At 46.5% G+C, this 19,344-nt stretch overlaps 1 protein-coding gene across 1 annotated transcript; it reads right to left on the reverse strand.

The window, feature by feature from the left end:
• Window positions 1-6: 6 nt before the first annotated feature.
• On the reverse strand, window positions 7-18,013 carry DENND2C (DENN domain containing 2C). The gene is made up of 18 exons (XM_080367839.1): window positions 17,182-18,013; window positions 15,324-15,472; window positions 14,660-14,772; window positions 14,126-14,293; window positions 11,255-11,351; window positions 10,464-10,508; window positions 8,771-8,952; window positions 6,430-6,539; window positions 5,904-5,973; window positions 5,447-5,524; window positions 4,489-4,629; window positions 4,043-4,191; window positions 3,473-3,650; window positions 3,058-3,099; window positions 2,004-2,109; window positions 939-1,178; window positions 515-601; window positions 7-187 (listed from the first exon to the last, which is right to left on the reverse strand). The coding sequence occupies exons 1-18, from the start codon at window positions 17,988-17,990 to the stop codon at window positions 156-158; spliced, it is 2,796 nt and encodes a 931-aa protein (XP_080223965.1). The 5' UTR covers window positions 17,991-18,013; the 3' UTR covers window positions 7-155.
• Between the last annotated feature and the right edge of the window lie 1,331 nt (window positions 18,014-19,344).

Below are 19,344 nucleotides of genomic sequence, written 5' to 3' on the forward strand. Positions count from 1 at the left end.
GACGCCCTCAGGAACGCAGACACGGGAGCGGGCTGAGCCGAGCGGTCCTTATTGGCGGCGGCAGCAACAGCGGCGGGGCCCCGCGGCCACAGCCTGGCCCCTGGCAGAGCGCAGCCCGGCTCCGGGGAGGCGGCGCCTGCGCCGGCCGCGCTCCTTCATCTCTTCTGAAGAAATTTCATTTTGCTTCCTGCGGAGAAAAAAACCTCATCAGGGGCTGCGGTGCGGCGGGATTCACTGTGGCCACCGCTGCCCCTCAGCCCGGCCAAAGCCAGGAAACCAGCTCAGACAGCCCTCCGAGGGGCAGCTCCCTCTATCTAAACATGCAAAAGCTTAAAAATAAACAGAAAAATCGTACAAAGCGTTCAGCGTCCCTTGAAGGGACAGATGTTAAGCAAAAGGAACGCAAGTGCACAAGGCATGAACGGGCCCTGCTCTCTTTTTGCATGCAATTAGCTGTTCAACAGCCAAACTTGTTAAAAAAAATAATCAACTGAAAGGAACAGTGTCATTTTACCAAGGTTGCGAAGGATTTTGTTCATTCCAGTTGGTTCTGTCTCTGAAATACTCTCCAAATACTCCAAGGCACGGACCTCAAAGAGGCCTAAAGAGAAAAATAAAAATTAAAAAATCCCCTCACCTAGATGAGCTATTCCATCTTTTAGCAGGCGGCATCTTACATCATTAACAAGGACATTACGAAAAGGAAATCAGGCATGTAATGGAAGCTGCAGGATCAAGCCCACAAAGGTGAGATACAGAAATTCTCTGCTTCGTAACATGAATTCTGTTGAGTTATTAGAAAGGCATGGAACTATGACATATGCCAAAATGCCAACAGGATAACTCACCAGGACAAAAGGCTTCTTAAGAGTCAAAGTCACAGGACAGTTACTTTGAAAAGTGACTTTGTAAAACAAGACAGTAATATCAAACCTCACCTTTGACCACATTCTTACTCAGCTCTCGATCCTGTATAAATCCTGCAAACATCTGTGTTTCCATGAAGAAGTGCAAGAAGTGACGCACATTGCGTGACACGTGGGATTTACGGAATCGTTCCCGCTGAAACACCCGCTCTCCTTTTTCTGTGACATTCATGTGCAGGGAGTAGTGTCCAACAATCTCCACAAAGAACTGCACAAAAGCTTCAGAAACCAGGGAGTTAAGAGGTATGTCACCTGTGAAGAGGATGACAGAGAAGTTTCCACCTACATTCATCACTTTGGTCACTCTTCTTCTAAAAGAGGAGCAGCAGTTACTTTTTCAGCTGGGTGTCTCAGACTAGGAGGACATTTCAGAGGAGTGTTTGATATCAAAGAAGCCATAGCCCAACTATTAAGATTTCTCTCCCATGTCAACTTCCTGCTGCAGCTGAGACAAGTTCCATTCTAAAGCTCTTCCAGTAGTTAAAAGCATTCATAATTTCTTTTCACCTGTTAAAACATCCAATGTCTAATAAGCTGTAAGCTCATAGCACTCTTAAGTTTAATTCTCTTAAAGAATTAGGCAAACTACAGAACAGAAACGCACTGGAAAACTAACTGTTGCTTCTGATGTGTGTGGAATTATGTAATTTGCCAACACCATTCTCTCAAGCTGCTCAATGCTTTTTAAAATTCTCACATTTAATTTATCTGATGGATTATGCATAAAGCAGCTCAATTGAAAATGATCTGTCAGACTACTCTCTAAAGCACAGAAATGTGCTGCATTCTCTGTTTAAGAAAAAATATTCTCTCTGCCACTTGAAAAAACTCAAAGCATGGGAACTGACGCACTTGGTGAAGGAAAACTAGAGTTCTCCATGTACTGCTTGTGAAAAAAGGTACAATTGTTGGGACACCAAAGTTCTTTCTTAACACATTCACAAGAAAGATGATCACAGGAAAATAGCTTTCTAAAATGTCACTTCCTAGTGTTTATTTCCATTTGCTCATTTTCATACCAACTACATGGAAGCTGTAGAAACTTGCTAATGTGAAAACACTTTTCCATAGAAGTACCTTGTGTATCACTCTGCACATGTGACAGGATTTCACTTCGTTCTTCCAAGATTTGCACAAGTGCAGCCTGGAGTTTATCAGGCAGGATTGCATCTTCATCTGATGCCTACAGAGAAAAATGGCCATGAAAGCATTTCTGTGTTATTTCTATCATCAGTTGAACCTTCTCATTGTGAACACATGAGAAATACTCATAACATGCCTAAACAGGGAAGTTACTCCGTGATATGGCATATCTTGGTGGAGATAATACATGTGCCTTGTAGACACAGAAAACACATGCACAGCACCCTCTGACTACGTACTATTAAGAGTCACACATGCAACTGGCCAACACAGAACAACATACACTATATCCACGACACAAACTCAGGCTTATTACACCAGTGATGAAACACACAAGAACAAATGTCTGTTGAGAAAATATGAGAAGCCTCAACATTATGCTTAAAAACCCCCATCCTTTAATACCTTTCTCCAATTGCAGACTGCAATGCAAAATAGAACAGTAAGGCAAGGAAAAAGAGATGCAAATATCCTCCTGAGCTAGTAATACTCCAGTATGTTTACAGCTGCTTCTCTGGTGATGTAGAAGCACATTAGGTGAAGTTCAGCAGCGAACCACAAGTAAACCATGATAATTTGTCTGCTAGAATATCACTCCTGGAAAAAAACCAGCCAAACTAAAACCAACACCCCAGCTAGACAAGAGAGGAGAACACCCTGCAGAGAACAAGTACACAGAAAGCAGCAAAGAATCTTAGTGGTCCACTTCACATAATGAACCAACTAAGCACCTGGTTTAAAATTCAGCTCAGATGAGCAGCATCTTTGGTTTTGCAGAGCTCTGTACCTCAAGCAACCTCAGTCTTGCAACAAGGATTTGTAAGGCTGTTCCCTTTTCCACTGGTCAAAAAGGAATCAAAACACTTCTTCAGCCACTGGAGTCTACATACAAACACTAGCTTTTGCCGATTTCTTATGTTCATTTTCTTGCATTGATGTCTTTTCTGGGCATATAACTATGAGTGACTGGTACTGTTATTTCACTCACCTCTTGCAAGAACTTGTCACCGCAAAGATCAACAATCAGAACCTGGGGAAAGATGTACAAAACACACTCACTTATAACCAGGTATGCTGCTGTACAGAAAAAAAACCAACTTCCCCCCACACACACACACAGACACCCCACCCCCTGCCCAAATATCCTCAGTGGCAGGGGATGTCACACACAAAACATAAGTTTTGCATAGCTGCAGCCCGTCTATAAGAACAGTGAATATTATTTATCTTTGATTACAATGGAACACCTATGACAAAAATCTGGCAAGTTTACCAACTGTCCCAGAATAGTTTAAGAGTCTGTATTAAGACAGAATGAAGGCAGAATCCACAGAGATTATTCCAGAGAGGTCAGCCTCATACCACTGACATTGTCCCTCCACTAAGCTTCACCCAGTTCTCACCTCTTCTATGGGCAGGTCCTGGAGCTGTGGTAACGAGCAGGAGAGAATGCCAATTAAGAATGGGGTCGGAGAGCACACAATATCAATCATAGAAGTTGGCAGGACTGGTATGTAGGTGTGTTGCCAAGTGAAGGGATAAAGCATTGCAACTGCGGCGTGGCCACATTTAGATAGAGTGCTAGAAAGGTAAGAAGCACAGAGTGGATTGTCAATGTCTCGTTCAGTATTCGGCTACAGAGACAGGTTAGAAATGCTCAGGGAAAATGTAATTCATGTATGTTGTTTGTGCATCACCAGAAGCCCCATGTGTCCACTTTTAAAGTCAGTTATGGGGAGCTAGGAGCAGCATCAACCCAGGCTAAAGAGGTAAAGGAAGCATTCCTTTATGTCCTCCTGGGAAAAGAGCATACTCAAAATTCTAAGCATGCACATGTTGTGTGGAATGTCTGCAGAAAGCTTTCAAATGTAACTATTTACAAGTTAGAGAAGCTTGCACATGAAACAAGCCCAAATGCAGAAGAAAAAACAGGATCCCTCACAAAGGACTAGTCACTCAGACTCATTTTTTACCTTAAGTTGTCAGCAACAAAGATCACCCTCCTTTCCAGCAGGAGAGAGGCAAAGACCCGAATCGTGTGAGAGACACTCAGACACTTAAACAGGCATTCAAAGTCAACATGTTCAAGTCGAGAATCCAGCGGACGGCAGAGTTCCATCACCTGAGAGGCAAGCAGAGACGCGGGGTGCTGCAGGAGAACGCCACAGCATGGGACCGGGCCGAGGGGAGCAGTGCTGGCGGCTCCTCACAAGCGGAGCCCTGTGGCCTGGGCAGCTGGTGCAGGGCATCGCAGAGGACCCCCGAGCAGCTCTTCCTTAAAAAGCAGGGAATCACTTCCACAGTGGGCGATTCAACAGGAAGCCAGTTTCTGCAACAGCCTTCCTTCAGACATTATCTTCAGACTAATTATTTACAGGTGGCATCACTCCACCGCGCAGCCATTCCCAGTTCCCATTACCTCATTTCCCGCTCCTGGCAGGAAACTCCGCACAGCGATGGTGCGCCCAGGAGCCGGGAAGGGTGCCTCCATCACACTGCGCATGAATGGGTGCACTAGGGCTGGGGACATTTCTCGCCTCTTCTCCACTTCATCCAAAATCTGCAAGAAAATACACAGGGCATCGGTTCAATGCCTGCTGGCGAACCAGAGGAGGTACGAGCCTCAGAGTATCCTGTGCCATAGCTACATCTGAAGGCTCTAGCACACTTACAGCCCACTTCCCCCTCACTTGGAACCCCTGAAGCTCCTCTCAAATGTCTGAACAATCAAATGGGAACAGATACAGGAGAGTACAACCCTCCATTCTCAAATCCAGTCTCCGGCTACTGCAAAGAAATTTCTTGTATAGTGTAATCAAATTCTCACAACTCGTTAAGAGAAGAAAAGTGACATCCCATCTTCTTCCCCAGGAAATCTGAAACACTGTTCTAGAACCTCTATGCTCAATGATTAGGAATCAGCTTTCATCATAAGCTTGTCCCTGTATTCTTCTGCAATAGCTGCCCTTTACCTGCAGTAGTTTTTCCCAGTCTTTACCTCTTTATCTACTTTCCTCATGGTGCTAAGAGAAACAAGCTGAGATCTGCCCCCCAGCTCCAAACTAATTTTCGATTTCCAAGTCACGGAAGAAGAGGGTGAAGGGGCACCATCAGTAATACCAGGTTATTAGAAGCCACTTCCCAACAATAATTTCCTGAAAGAATAGTTGTCTATGTATCGGCTGAGAAGTCTCAGCAATAGTATCATTTTATTTGCCCTGTCAAAGCAAAGGCAGCAAGGAAGCACCACTCTCCTGGGATGAGTTACAAATGCTAAGCAATTCTAGACTGGACAGAAGCATCCAGTTACTTTCTGGAGCTGGCAGGTTGTCAGAGACTCAAGTCTGGTAAGAAGTAGCAGGCTTTCCCCACTTCACCTTGGAGAAGAGGTTGAAGCAGCCCAGGCGGCTAACGATGCAGTATACCTCAGGAAGGCGCTTCCCTTTCCCCTCTGGCTGAAAGGCAACAGGAACAGTTATGCTGAGAGCAGGGATGCAACAAACAACCTAGCACCTATGCTATAGCTAATACACAGAATTCCTCCTGCTGTAGGTCCCTCTACTCTTCTGACTTAGAAGACTCCTGAGGAATGGCCAGTTCCAGAAGCTGTCTTTCATGCCCAGAGCCCATTTCAATGTCTCTCTGGTCATCACCGTGCTCCCTCCCTTATGCATACAAAGGGCTGGTAACCTTGGCAGCAGCACAGGCACTACGTAACCCACATGGGAAATTGCTGCTGATTCACATCCTGCACTTGACTGTGCATTTATCAATACATACTTTACACTCCACCCAATACACACTTTACACTCCATCCAATACACAGATGCTTACCAGGAGCTTCTTGCAGTACCCAAACCAGCGGCTGCCATCCTCACCCGTCAACACAAAAGAAAACGTTTCACTGGGGAGCCAAAGAACAGTCAGGGTTAAATTAACCACACAGTTCAGAGAAGAGACTGACAAACAAAGCTACAGACTACAAGCCATTCTCTTTCTGGTCATGCTGAAGACCCCCTGCTGTGATTAGCAAGCTACTTTAGGCTCTACCCAGTGTAAAAACCTGCAGCCCGTTGAGCTACTGCAGCTCTTCCTTCCCAGTTGCTTCTCCACTCTGCCAAGGAGCAACAGAAGCACTTGCCAGCCCTGCGATCTGGCCTTGAACAGATGTTACAAACTTCCTTCTTATAGGAAAGATGGTGCTCGAGCAGAAGCAGCACTTCTGAGTCCACCTCCATGTCTCATCTTTCTGTATCACAGGGTTTAAGGATTCAGCCTTTCCCATTTTCCCTTGCTCTGGCTGCAGTTCCCCTGGTCCAGGAAACAGGCACATACCTAAGCTTTCAGCACAAGTCTTTACCTTTTAAGGTCTGATGTAGGAAACCAGTCTTTGGGATCTGGAAAGCAGAATTTGGGAATGACCTTTAGCCTCTCTTCAGTATCCTTGGACTGTCTGAAGGGATGTTCAGGCTGGAGGGGTAACACAATTTGCATCTGAAGTCACTGAAGTGTGGTGCACAGCTGCCAGCTGCAGCATTTAAAACAATGGGAGACAGTATCTTCCCGCTGAACCATCAGATAGCTAATGCACGAGTATAGAAGAACATAGATTCTGACTAACAGATTGCCAGTTCCCTCTTGTACCCTTCTGGCTGATTTGACCTTTGTAAAATTACCCAGCTCATCTTGGTAAGAACTGAGTAAGAATTTACAAGCATGGCCAAGTTTATTGGGGAATGAAGCTAGAATTGACCCCCCAAACAATGGTTGCATCAGCTCACCTCAGTTCTATTCCTAGGAAATTTGAAGGCCCTAAGAGAAATGGGAATTGGGAACACAAGAGTGTTCAGCTTGTGATGTGCAGATCACTCATAATTCAATTGCGAAAACAGTGTATCTGAATCACATGTCCCAGTTACCATGTGTGGGGCTCAAGTCAAATCCCTCAAAGGCTACAGGACAACGTCCCATGCTCAGAACTGCCCAGAAGGGGCAAAAGGAAGGTTTTCAAATAAGAGAGTTCATATTTAAGTAGGATATGCCTCTGAGAAGAGGAAAGTTTATTGGATAAAGCTGATTTTAGACACTGTACTCTCAATCAGCACATCTAGGCTAGTCCAGTGTCCCAAGCTGCAAAAGCATGGAAGGAGCGGTTAGGAAAACAGTACAGCATTTTCACAGAGTAACAGTTGCACAAAAGCTTTGATGTCCTTGGGCATGCAGCCCAAAAAAGAGGATGACAAGCAGATTACTTGGAAACAAGGCTATCTTTAGAAGGGAGACAAATCTGTAATCAGAACACCTCCATAATTACTGGGCAATGTTTCTTGCAAAATCCCAACATGATAGACTTTCCCATATAAAGTCACCCACCAAAACACTTTGATTTGAGCAGAGGATAAATAAACACTAAGAAAACAATTTGTTTTCTTAATGCATTTATAAAAGCCAGTAAAGAGACACATGGTACAGTTGGGTCTGATTGCCTGCTAGGGCAGCAGGAAAAGAACAATGTGCTGCCCTTCCCAAAGGCAATGAGCAGATTGAGAGGGTGCACCAGGGAAAAACTAAATCTGGTTACATTCTTTTCTTCCTCCTAACACCATGAAGTTTGCGCTTTTAGTAGATATTATGTACATATGTTCAGCTTTACCCACTAAATTAAGACTCTGCACTCTTTCTGGCTGTAGTCCCTTATTCATTTTGTGAATCTCAAACATTTACATATTTAAGACATTAGTTATTTGCACACAAAAGCCTTATGCAGCTGGACGCTATGGGTCCTGCTGGAGTCCCACGTAACCTCCCTTTATTGAGTCTGACAACTCCTTCTCCATTTGGATGACATGCATATTCCTCAATCATCTCTGGCTTACTCCTGATTGCACGGCTAGAATTACTAGGTTTGTTCTGTTTTTTTAGAAGAAGGCAACAGGTACAAGCCTCGATGGTGACAACTGAATATTCATTTCAATCTGGAACCACAGAAGCAAGCATTAAGGCTCCATCCTCTCAGCTTCACAGTAACTACTGTGACTGAATTATGACATGGTGTACACTTATGTGAGGCCAAGAAACCTCAGGCTGGGACATCTCATCATCCATTTGGGCTGAACAGACAGAAAGAAAGCTTATCCCAAATGGTTTGTTCTACAAGTAAAATTAAACAGTACTTTAATTTCCACAGTTCTCAGCTTTTTGGGGGCTAGTACACATGGCACTGCCATTTTAGGGTGTTTTTTTTCCCCAGGACAGCATAGATAAGCATAAAAGCCCTGGGATTCGTGTTCCTGTGCACCACCATTTACATTGCTTCACCCCTTGTTTATAAATCACAGACTACCAGGATGAGGTCATGACAGCTTTGGGAACAGAGCACTGCACTCCCTTTCCCCTCCTGCAGGCTGTCTCAGCAGTGTTGCTCAGTACAGTATGGCTTTATGATATATCCAGGCAATTAGAGTAGAAGCCTTCCTAGTTCCAGAAAAAAGACACTAAGCTCATAATCAGGAAAGATATTCCACAACTGCCCAACACTATACATTAGGTCTGTACAAAGCAAGGTGCTTTATATTCCAAGCCTGTACCCTAACCAGCGGGTCAGCTTTACCAGAACAGAGTTTAGGAAGGATACACACTGCGAGGGGAAATAAAACAGCTGCTGAGTGTGTTTTGTGGGCAGGTTTCCATGCAGCTCCTACCTTGCTGGGAAACTGCTGTATGATCTGCGGTGTGTAGGTCATCTCAGGTGACTTCTTGTGCAGGGACACCACCACAAACAGCTCAAATAGCCGCTGCTCCTGAAGTTCTATCAAATCCCTCTCCAAAGTCTGGTAGCGTGGGTTCCTCTTGGAGGCCGACTGCAGCAGGCACCTGTGTTGACCTGAGGAAAGGAACAAACCCCAAACCAGCCTGTGGCTATACTGTCACACACCTACAGGTCACAAAATAGGACTCGTTACCAACTTCAGAAGGAGGAAAAGAGATGGGTGCGTGTGCCTAACATCAGTGCTGCACTCCACAGGACTTGGGACTCCTGCATCAGCCCCTCAAGCACAGGGCTGTTCCAGATAGGTGAGTGATGGCCTTGCAGCAGCTCTGCAAATCCCTCTTGACCAAGAGCTAGTGTTTTCCTGCTGTCCTGACATTCTTTCCACACATCTCAGAGCAACAGCCGTGGTAACAATGAGGGAAGCTCAGCTGTGAGAAGAAGCCCAGCTCCAGCAGTTCAGCAATTGCCTGGCCTCAGGCAGCTACCCTGTAAAGCAGCATGGGCATTCACGAGAGGCAGAGCCAGTCTCCTGGCCAAGAAACCTCAGGCTGGGACATCTTGACAGGCAGCATAGACTCACAAGGACAAGCACAGCACTCTGATGTAAGAAATTCCTGTGGCCCAGTCACCATGACACAGTCTGGACACTTTGGAAAAAACCCTTAAATCAGGCAGTGACTCTATCACTGTATTTCTGCAAAGACTCTTCACTCTCCATTACTCTCCTTAACATCAAAAGGTGGCACTTGACTATTTGCTCCAGGCTAAGGCCTTCTGTATGCTTCCCTCCACCCTCCAAGGTCTAAAACAATTCCGTTGGTCCTTTTCACTAAATGCTGGCTTAGAGACATGACAGTCATCAGGGCTGCTGGCCAACCATTACCATTCCACATTCAAACCTTATCAGCACAGAAACTAAGACCCCTTTGGTCCCTCCCACACCAGCTAAAACCAAGTATTTCAAGTCTGTAGTCTGGGCCTATGATCAAACTCAGGACTGTGGAACCAGATAAATAGCCAATTGATTTCTCCCCAGAGGAAAGGGCATTTCACAGCATCATACATGTAAAACAGAAGGGAAGGAAGTGGGGGAAAATAACCTCAAGTGTTAGAAGCAAAGGTGATCCAGGGACAATCTCCTGCAAGACATATTTAAGTGTGAATCTACCAACCCAAAAATGAATCTACTTCTAGCAACTGGCAGATTAACAGCGTTAAACCTCAATGGCTCAGGAGAAGCGGCAGAAGTACAGGTTGATTTGTCACAGCAACAGCTCCCAGCCTTGGCCATGCTGCCTCTTAGATGTTCCCTTTCTCTGTCTCAGCAGAAGCTGCAGCTAGTCGGTATGCTTATCCCATTAGAGCCTTAGTCATATGTGTAGTCCAGGGGTCCTCAAACTTTTTAAACAGGGGGCCGGCGGGTGGATGAAGTGGCAGGCAGCCATCTGCGGCTGCTTGGTTTCCCCCCCACAACCCCTGGCGGGGGTGGGGTGGGGGGGTGTCTGTAAATACCAGGGGCCGGATTGAGGATCCTGGGGGGCCGTATTCGGCCCACGGGCCGTAGTTTGAAGACCCCTGGTGTAGTGCTATGAGGACAGTACCAGCCCCTGTGATTCACTCACTTTTTGGCTGACCTTCTGTATCACTTTCATTCCCACTGGTTTCACCTGAAACACACATAGTTTTCACTTATTAGCCATGCAGAAGGAAGATGGGCAACACCCAAACTTGGGAGAGAGAGAGAAGGTTAGACTCATCAGACCAGCATCACTCAGGGCTGCCCACCTATCCTGCTCAAAGAATCAGCAAAGCCGGTACTGGCAAATGTGCTACAACAGTAAATTTCAAAAAGTAGAGTTGATATCAAGTCACTGTTTCCAGTAAACCACCTGAAGGTTAGCTAACACAGGCAAAGAACAGAAACCAGGTGGCTATTTGATACTGCTGTAAAAATTAACAAAGTTGCTGAACAGAATATACTATAAATAAAAACCATACCATGGCTACAAAAATCAGAAGAACACAAGAACATCATGCCCTTCAGAGGCACAAAAGCAATGAGTGGAGTAGTCAGAGGAAGTTCGCATGCCAAGTGGTTTTGCGGGAAATTTTTGGGTTTGTCCTGCTTTTTTGGAAAAGCACTTTTAATGAGTAGCCCAGCTCTTCAGGCTCAGATCGCAGCAGCATCTTCCATTTGTGACAGTGTTAAACTTGGCAAGTGTTCCCAGTCCTAGCAGTGCTGAAAGCTCAACAGTTCCAGCTGCAAGACACAGGGTTTAGAACTGTCAGGTCAGCACAGCACAAGCTGCAGGGGCCGATGGTGCAGGACTCAATAACAGTGCCCAAGGACATATGGGAACTGTGCTGCTCAAGAGGTTTATAGTGAAGCAAACAGTACTGCAGAGCTCTGTACCTTTCACTGGAGGCGCTTCTCTCCCCGCAGGACTGAGCAACTTCAGCCTCTTCTTTCCACGCTTAGAATCAAAGATCTTCTGTATTTTTAGTACCAGCTGAAATCCAAAGCAGAAGCTGAGGTTAACGTAGGAGTCCAGAAAAGGATCCAGGTGCCAGGAGGGCTGCAGCCCAACAGCTATCTTCTAGCACCACAAGACTTGTGAAAGGCTGCTCGAGTCCTGCCAGGGGCACTGGCAGAGACACTGCTTGCTAGAGTACTTCCAGCACAGCTCACTGGATCATGAATAAGCACAGAATTCCAACTACAAGAGAGACACTACTGTTAGCGCAGTTCAGAGCTGACACCAAGCTGTACAAGCATGTTAGGAGTTACCATACTTTGCTTAACAGAGAGCAGAAGTGGCAAACTCTCTGGTATCAGATCTCCATTTTCTGTTAGAGAGGCTAACTGCAAAGGCACTTGCAAGAATATCTTACAAACCCTCCATCACAAAGGACTCTGAACTCCACATACTCTCAAGCATCCCAATTCTTTCCAAGCCCAGATTAAGCAGAGCTCTCTCAGTGTAGCTTGGGGTTTGGTTTTTGTTTGTTTTTGAAGTTTGCTGCTGTAGTTGGATGTCAGACAGCTACAGTAAGTTCTCCAAAGCACCAAGTCAGGCACAGAACAAGGCTGCTCTAAGCACAGTCCTTGTCCCAGGGTAGTTCACTAAAAAGAAAGGATTATGTATTTCATTTTGCATAGGTGCAGAAAAACAGCAGGACAGAATAATGGGTCTGTGCTGCAGGGACACCACAGACTGGTCCACTGGAAGAAAAAAAATGGAAAAAAAACATAGTGCAATGCAGACTAAGCTACAGACATGAAAGAAGGGTCACCATTTAGACATTCAGTGCTGTTAACCTTCCTTCCACCGGTCACAATGGCCTTAAAACCGAAGTCCTACTGCCTTCTGTTACTCCTGCCACAGGTGTCTCTGGACTGCTCCCCCCCACCCAGCTGCCAGGTACAGGATGCTGCCCATGGCTCCTTGATTCTGCACATCAAAGACGGCTATCACTTCATTGTGAAGAAGGATTTATGCCAAGTGCAGCAAGCAGGTCAAGTTCATTCTTGTCTCAAGAATTCATTAAATGCTCCTACTGGATATAGGAGGGTGGGGCCCAGCCATTTCTCACCACAAATACTGCATAAAAAGAAAGATATTCAGCAAGAGAACCTGTTTTTCAGCTCAAGGCTTTATCCCCAGCTCAGCAAACTAGGCTTACACTCTTCTCCTTTTCGGATCTATTTCTCCCCATTTCCTACATTAGCTAGCCCTCCCAGCACAAGGTGGATGCGAGGTAGAAAACAGCCCACAGCAGAAAGTAGTGCTTCTCTTGCAAAACCTGCCTTCATTCCCCTCTACCATCCAGCTTTACCTAGAGGATTTCCATTTCTGTTCTGATTTTTGTGCGGTTTAGTCACCAAAGAGTGAGAGATACTGGCTGTGTTTAAGGCAGCTATGTGTTCTTAAGCAATGAGTTAAGTTCCTTCTTTCTAGACTCCGATCCTTTTCTCAATCTCTCAAGCAATCTTGGCTCAATTCCTTGTGAGCAAAAAAGAATAGTGTGCTTCCTGCACATAAATTGTCACCAGATTTTTTGAATAGGTTTGCTTTTGCAGAATGTTTTATTTTCCCCTTCCAAATGAAAGATACTCTCCATCACAGCATTTTTATAAACTTGCCACCTCCCTCCTGCTTTTTGAGGCCTACAGTTTGTTTAAAAACACACACAGAAGTTGCTTGCTATCCTAACATACTTAACATTCTAGAAGTGTTCTGCAGCTGTCCAACTCTACCTCACAGTCTCGTGCAACTTGAGCAAATACACCCAATTTTCACCATAAATAAAAAAGTTAAATGATTTTACCACAGCAAAATTAAGTTGTTGCCACTACCATAACTGGAATTTGAGTCCTACACACAAAGGACCACTATAGCGGTAGCTGCTGCTGTCCTTCCAGAGCACGTGCTGCATTTTATTACTGAGGGACATGAGCTGGTAACCAATACTAGTATCTAGAAAGATTCCCCAACATACCAAATGAGAATTACAACAGAGTCCTCTACCATGACGGTGGATTAAAAGCCTTTCTTGCTACTCTGGCCTCAGACATATATCTGCCTTTGCACACAGGCAGGACGGGGCAGCCAGAGGCAGCAGAGGGAACTGTATGAAGGCTTTGTGAAACGTGCTTATCACTGGAAGCTGCTCTTTGCCTTTACACTACGGAACAGCTGCAAGGATATGTTCCTGGTGGCATCAAGAACTCCAAGCGAACATGTCAAGTAACCACAGGCCCAGCCAGCTCCCCACAGCAGCCCCACACTGTTGGTTGTCTAACAACGCAGCGTCTGCAGCAAGAATGTTGGGGTCAGTCTAAGAAGTCATCAGGAGCAAGGGACATGTACACACAATTGCACAGAGCTGGCCCTTTAGCTCACAGAGAGCTTCCTTGCATTCCTGCACAAACCCAGCATCATCATACTTCACGGAAGCATTGGGAACAAGGCTTAAACGACAAAGCACGAGTATTCACACACAGGACTGGTACCCACGTCAACACCTAATAATCCATTTGCGGATTCTTGGCCAACAAAACCACTGCCGCCCCAGCTAGAACTAGCACTCTGGTTTTTGATCCCTGAATACCTGCCCTGCTACTTGGAGGGGAAACGGGTCAAGCACATACAGCAGTGCTAACCAGCATTCACCTGCCAGGCACACAGCTCCATGACCACTTACAAAGCACTTAGAAGGTGCTAGACAAAGCAGCAAGAGTTTGAAACACCATGCAAGAAGTAGTTTTATGCTTAAATCTCACCCAGGGCAAGTTCTTTCTCTTGCTAGCAGCCTCTACTGCTCGGAACAGATTCCACTCAGTCGGTGTGACAGGCAGGGTTATGTCCTTCACCATTTTCCCTTGGAAACTTGTCTGGGATGGCTTCAGCTCAAGAGCCTTGCCACTGAGGAAGGGAGGTTTTGGGAGAGGCTAGAAAACAGAATCAAAAGAGATGGTTAAGCCTGGGATTCAGCTTTGGTCCAGGCTCAGAGTCAAAGGAGTCAGGTTATAAAAGATAAACTTGCTGCAGCCTCCTGCTCTGCCAAGCTCTCCATCCCACCCCCACCCCACATGCTCAAACATCTCATCAACACTCTCTTGTTCCTATTCTTTTGCTCCTTAGCTGCTTAATCAACTGCCACTGCTGTGGCTGTTCATTATCATTTACATTAATAAAAAACAATAAAAATTAAGGAAAGCCAATGATGTAGCAGTGGAGAATATGGGGAGCACAAGTAGGGCCCCTGTGAGGATGACTCCGTGTAAACACAAGATAATTTAATCCCCTCACCCTACCTTGGGAGCCTTACTGGTGCTCCAGGGGGGTGGTAGCTTCCAGACAGATGGGACCTTCCACAGGGGTAAGGGCAGTGCTCTGATACCTTCGTATGGGTTCTCTTTTGCAGGACCTGGAAAAAGCATTGAACGGGGCATTTATGAAAGGAGAGAAAGTCCTGCATTCTTGCAAGTGATGTAAGCGGGGAGAGCATGCAGTTGTCTGTCAAGCCTTAATGGGGTCTGAGAGAGAACTGTTTTAGGATGGATTAGGTTCCCACCACCCAAAGATCCTTCTAACCCACTACCATCCACTTGGCAAACTGTAATGGACTCATCAAAACAAAACACTTCTACCACTGCAGAGGAAGTAGCTCTACTGCAAAGCAGTGGATTTCGTCAGTGTTCACGCTGATCTCTGTGGAGGACTTGAGCAAAGCACTTGAAAAGCTAGTAAAGAAATCAGCTTAGTGCACACCAGTTCTAGCAACCTTCCATGACATCTGAAAGCAGGCTGTTCACATGCAGATAGTTACTGACATCAAAGAACCCCAGATGGCAAAGACCTTAAAAGTCAGAGCTGGAAAGAGCCTCAATGCATTCTCATCTTCATTCCTCCCTCTCCAGAAAACCTGCTACCCTTAAATAGAGTGCACCCCCCCCCCCCAGAAGCACAGGCACATACAGATAATGTCCTCGTAGATGTTGTCTTCTGACTGTGTGTAGACAAGCCCGGATCTTGTAGTGCCATTTGTCTCTTCTTGAAGCCTATGGGAGTTGGTGGTTGCTCTCTGGTTGCAGAAGCCCTGGATGTCCTCAAACTCAAAAGATTTCCTAGAGGAAAACCAGTGTAACTTCTTCTAAAGGCACCTGCATGTACCAGTGAGTTGCTGTCTCCAGTCCACAGAGAGTATGGTCCTCCTTGGGGCCATCAAGCATGTGGATGCTCCACTCTGGACTCTCTGATTTCCAAGTGTTGGGGTTTAACCCCAGCTGGCAGTGCAGCCCCATGCAGCCACTCGCTTGCTCCCACCCAGTGGGATGGGGACAGAATCAGAAAGGTAAAAGTGAGAAAATGTGTGCGTCAAGATAAAGACAGTTTAATAGGTAAAGCAAAAGCTGCACATGCAAGCAAGGCAAAATAAAGGATTGATTCACTGCTTCCCATGGGCAGGCAGGTGGTCAGCCATCTCCAGGACAGCAGGGCTCCATCACACGTAATGGTGACATGGCAAGACAAATGCCATCACACCAAATGTCCCCCACCTTCCTCCTTCTTCCCCCAATTTTTACTGCTGAGCACATTGTATGGTCTGGGACATCCCTTTGGTCAGTTGGGGTCAGCTGTGCTGGCCGTATCCTCCCCAGCTCCTTGCCCACCCCAGCCTGCTCACTGGTGGGGTGGGGTGAGGAGCAGAAAAGCCCTTGGCTCTGTGTAAGCGCTGCTCAGCAATAACTAAAACACTGGTGTGTTATCAATACTGTTTTCATCACAAATCCAAAACATAGCACCACACAAGTTACCATCAAGAAAATTAACTCTATCCCAGCCAAAACCAGCACACCAAGTGAGTCCTACTTACTCCTGGAGATTTTTAAATTAAAAATCAAGTTGGAGGCTCCACAGCCAAGCACACTTCAAGCAGGTATGGCAAGTCCCATCCTGTCACTGAGGCAGAACCCAAAACACGTTTTGCAGACTAAGCACTGGCAGCAGTACTCAGAATTCGAGCACTGCTTTCTATCGCACCTTTCCCACTGCTCACATTAAGGGTGTTACCACATTTGCAAGTTTGCATTTTCATACACTTGGCCTCATTTCAAAATTATGGCACAGAGGCCACAAAGGAGCTGGAAGGGATTTAGCCTGTCACGATAAAATTTGGTTTGTTGCTGCACATTTTGCCATAGTGAAAGGATGTTTCAGGAGTCCTAGCCACATCACCTATGACATACACAGCACTCTGGTATGGCTGCCCTAGGCAGCCCATCTGTAAGCAGAACTAGCAGCAAGCTAGCTCAGAGGTTTTTTACTCTGTAACAGGGACCTACGTACAGGAAAGAGGTAATAACAGCCAAACCCAAACCTACTGCAACAGTGGTACCCAAAGACAACAGCCTCCAACTTTAAGCAACAAGAGAATCTTTCACTCACAGGAAAGCTGGAACATTTAGCAGTCATACTGCCCCAAGAGAAAGCTGTTCTGTAATCCACCCATTGCAGCTGAGGACAAGCTCAGGGCAAGAAGCAGGCAGCACTCTCCCTGGGGCCAGCATATTGTCACTCAACTCTGTTTTATGGTATGGGACTGACACCTGTTCGGAGCTTTTAACCTTCTTCGTGAGATTATCAGCAGCAAAAGCAGTGCATATGCAATGCTGGAAAGAGGATACTTTCATCCAGAAATATCCTCTCCACATCAGCAGAGGCATCATCAGTACTAGCACCTCCACAAGGGTATCATGGCAAGCAAGCTGTTCAAACTCATCTAGAAACTGATTTAAGGAAACGTGTTTCAGACACAAGAGACGAAGCAATGTACCTCTGCGTTCTCCCTCTGATCCTCCTGCTGGCTGTTTTCTTCTCAGGACTGCCGGAGGATGACACCAAGTCTCCTCCACGCTGCTTTTGCAGGAAAACTTCCCTGGTAGCATTGGCATCACTACAGCTACTAGCACCCTTTTCTGCAAAATAGCGGAAAGTCCTACGGGGCTTGGGTGGTGGGACAGCAGCTAGCTCCTTCTCTTGCTCCTCTGCCTCAGAGTAAATGTTTTTTAAGCTCCTCTCTGCCCTGCAGAGAGAGTCCATTCCCTTGATTTCAAGTTCTCTTTCTGTGGAGCCACAGACCCCTTGCCTCCTCTGAAAGTCTAAGGGAAATGATGGGGCTTTGCCAGGCAGAAGGGGATCTACTCTCCTCCACAGAGCTTGTGAGGTATAGAAGTTCCCTGGGGGCAGTGTTGCCCCCAGGTCCAGGAAGCCTCCTTGCCATTCTCCTTTCTGGTTGGCTTGGGAAGCTGGGCTGCACACACAGGGCTTGAGGTCACCAGAGACCCCAGTCTGCAAGCAGCTCTGTGCATATTCCCTGAAGTCCAAACCCAGGCTCTTTGGATCTTTGGACCCAGTCTTCGTGCCCTTCTCTGCATGTTCTGGCTTCACTTTGGGTAGAGCATTGTAGCTGGGATCATACTTTACTCCAAAGTCCTTCAGCTGCTGTTTCTCCTTGTTGGAGCACCCTCGTGTCCTCCCCTCCCACTGGGAGATCTTCTGTTTGATGTTGCGGCAGTGGCTTCGGGAGAGGGTCTGCACAGCAGAGCGGGAGAAGCTACTGTCCTCTGACCCTGTTGGGTGCATGGTAAGTGCCAATGTGCTTACAAACACCCCATCTCCAGCCTTGTCCAGGTCCACGCGTGTCCTGCACGCATCAAGCTAGCATGAGGCTCCAAAGCAGCCGGTGGTGTCCAAGAGCCCCTGGGCGTCAGTTCTGCAAGGACTGCCTGCTAGCACAACCTGCGGACGAAAACAAGAAAAGAATCATCAGCTGCACTCCAGTCATACACATCACCAGGAACTGCCAGCTGCTCTCTGGCAACTGCTGAAGAACATTCCTCCCCAAATCACATGTTCAAGACTGGCTTCCAGAGCACGCTCTCCACAAAGCCTGTTTCTATAGCACACATCTGGGAGGGCTAACAAAAGGAAGTAAAGTTCACACTGGCCTCAAAACCAAACAAAACACTACAACAGGAACAAAACACAGCCAGGGATCCCAAGGGTCCAAACTCAAGGAAACTGTTTAATGGCACAGGAACACAGCAGCATGGCCTGTCTGCCAGCAGAGCTCTCAGCCAGCCCCCTCTGCTGCTTGCCTGTACCAGTGTGGGCCAGGCAGGGGTAACGACTTCCTCCTGATGCTCTATGCACTGCTCAGAGCACCTCAGGCAGCACACAGCCAAACCACCGCAGCACCATACCTCTACCAGAGCTCTCAGCAAAGCAAAGACACAGCAAGATACAAGATACTGCACCAGGTATAGAAAGGGAATCACATCTAATTATCCCAGCAGTCAGCAACAGCAGGACAGCTGCTGCTTCACACAGGAGGACTAGGACAGTTGTGATGACTAGAGAAGAGCCCAGCTGCACTCCTCCTCCCAGAAGTGGTCTCCTGCTGCACAATACAAGTCAAAACCTCTCTGATGTTCTGCTTGTCAATACCTGACTTAAATTTGTCATCAGAGAAACTGGAGGGCAGTGGTGCCCAGCCTGTGGCTTGCAGCCCAGAAAAGTTTTAAAAGGCATACAACAGAGGCCAAAAGGCAGAGGAAACTGGTGAGCTCTCATTCTCAAGAAGAAAATAGCCCTGTGTTTAGATCAGCGGAGGAGAAATAATGCTAAAGAAACACTATGACTTCTACCCTAGCAGAGCCTGCACAAACAGGAGCCATGCTAGCTGAGACTACTCCCAACACATAATCCTGAGGATACAGCAAACAATCCTCCAGACAGTGCTGCAGCAAGACAGGCAGGTGAAGCTGCCAGGGAGAACATGGGTGGCTGTAAGACCCAGCACCTACAGGTCTGGTGTGACCTCAGTACAGACATTTTGTATGTGCAGTCTCCGAGCCCTTCGGCTTTACCTGTAGCTCACAAGGCATACCCAATATTCTCAGATATGCCAGCGTGGTTGAAAACTCATTTTGGACAG

The sequence above is a fragment of the Falco punctatus genome (assembly GCF_963210335.1).
Source record: "Falco punctatus genome assembly, chromosome: 17".
Lineage (NCBI taxonomy): Eukaryota > Metazoa > Chordata > Aves > Falconiformes > Falconidae > Falco > Falco punctatus.

Coding starts and splice junctions, on each gene's coding strand:
- DENND2C (XM_080367839.1), bottom strand. CDS start 17,990: ATGCACCCAACAGGGTCAGAGGACAGTAGCTTCTCCCGCTCTGCTGTG. Junction 15,473..17,181: donor ATCAGAGGGAGAACGCAGAG/GTACATTGCTTC, acceptor GTTTTCCTCTAG/GAAATCTTTTGAGTTTGAGG. Junction 3,100..3,472: donor AGGACCTGCCCATAGAAGAG/GTGAGAACTGGG, acceptor ATCTTTCCCCAG/GTTCTGATTGTTGATCTTTG.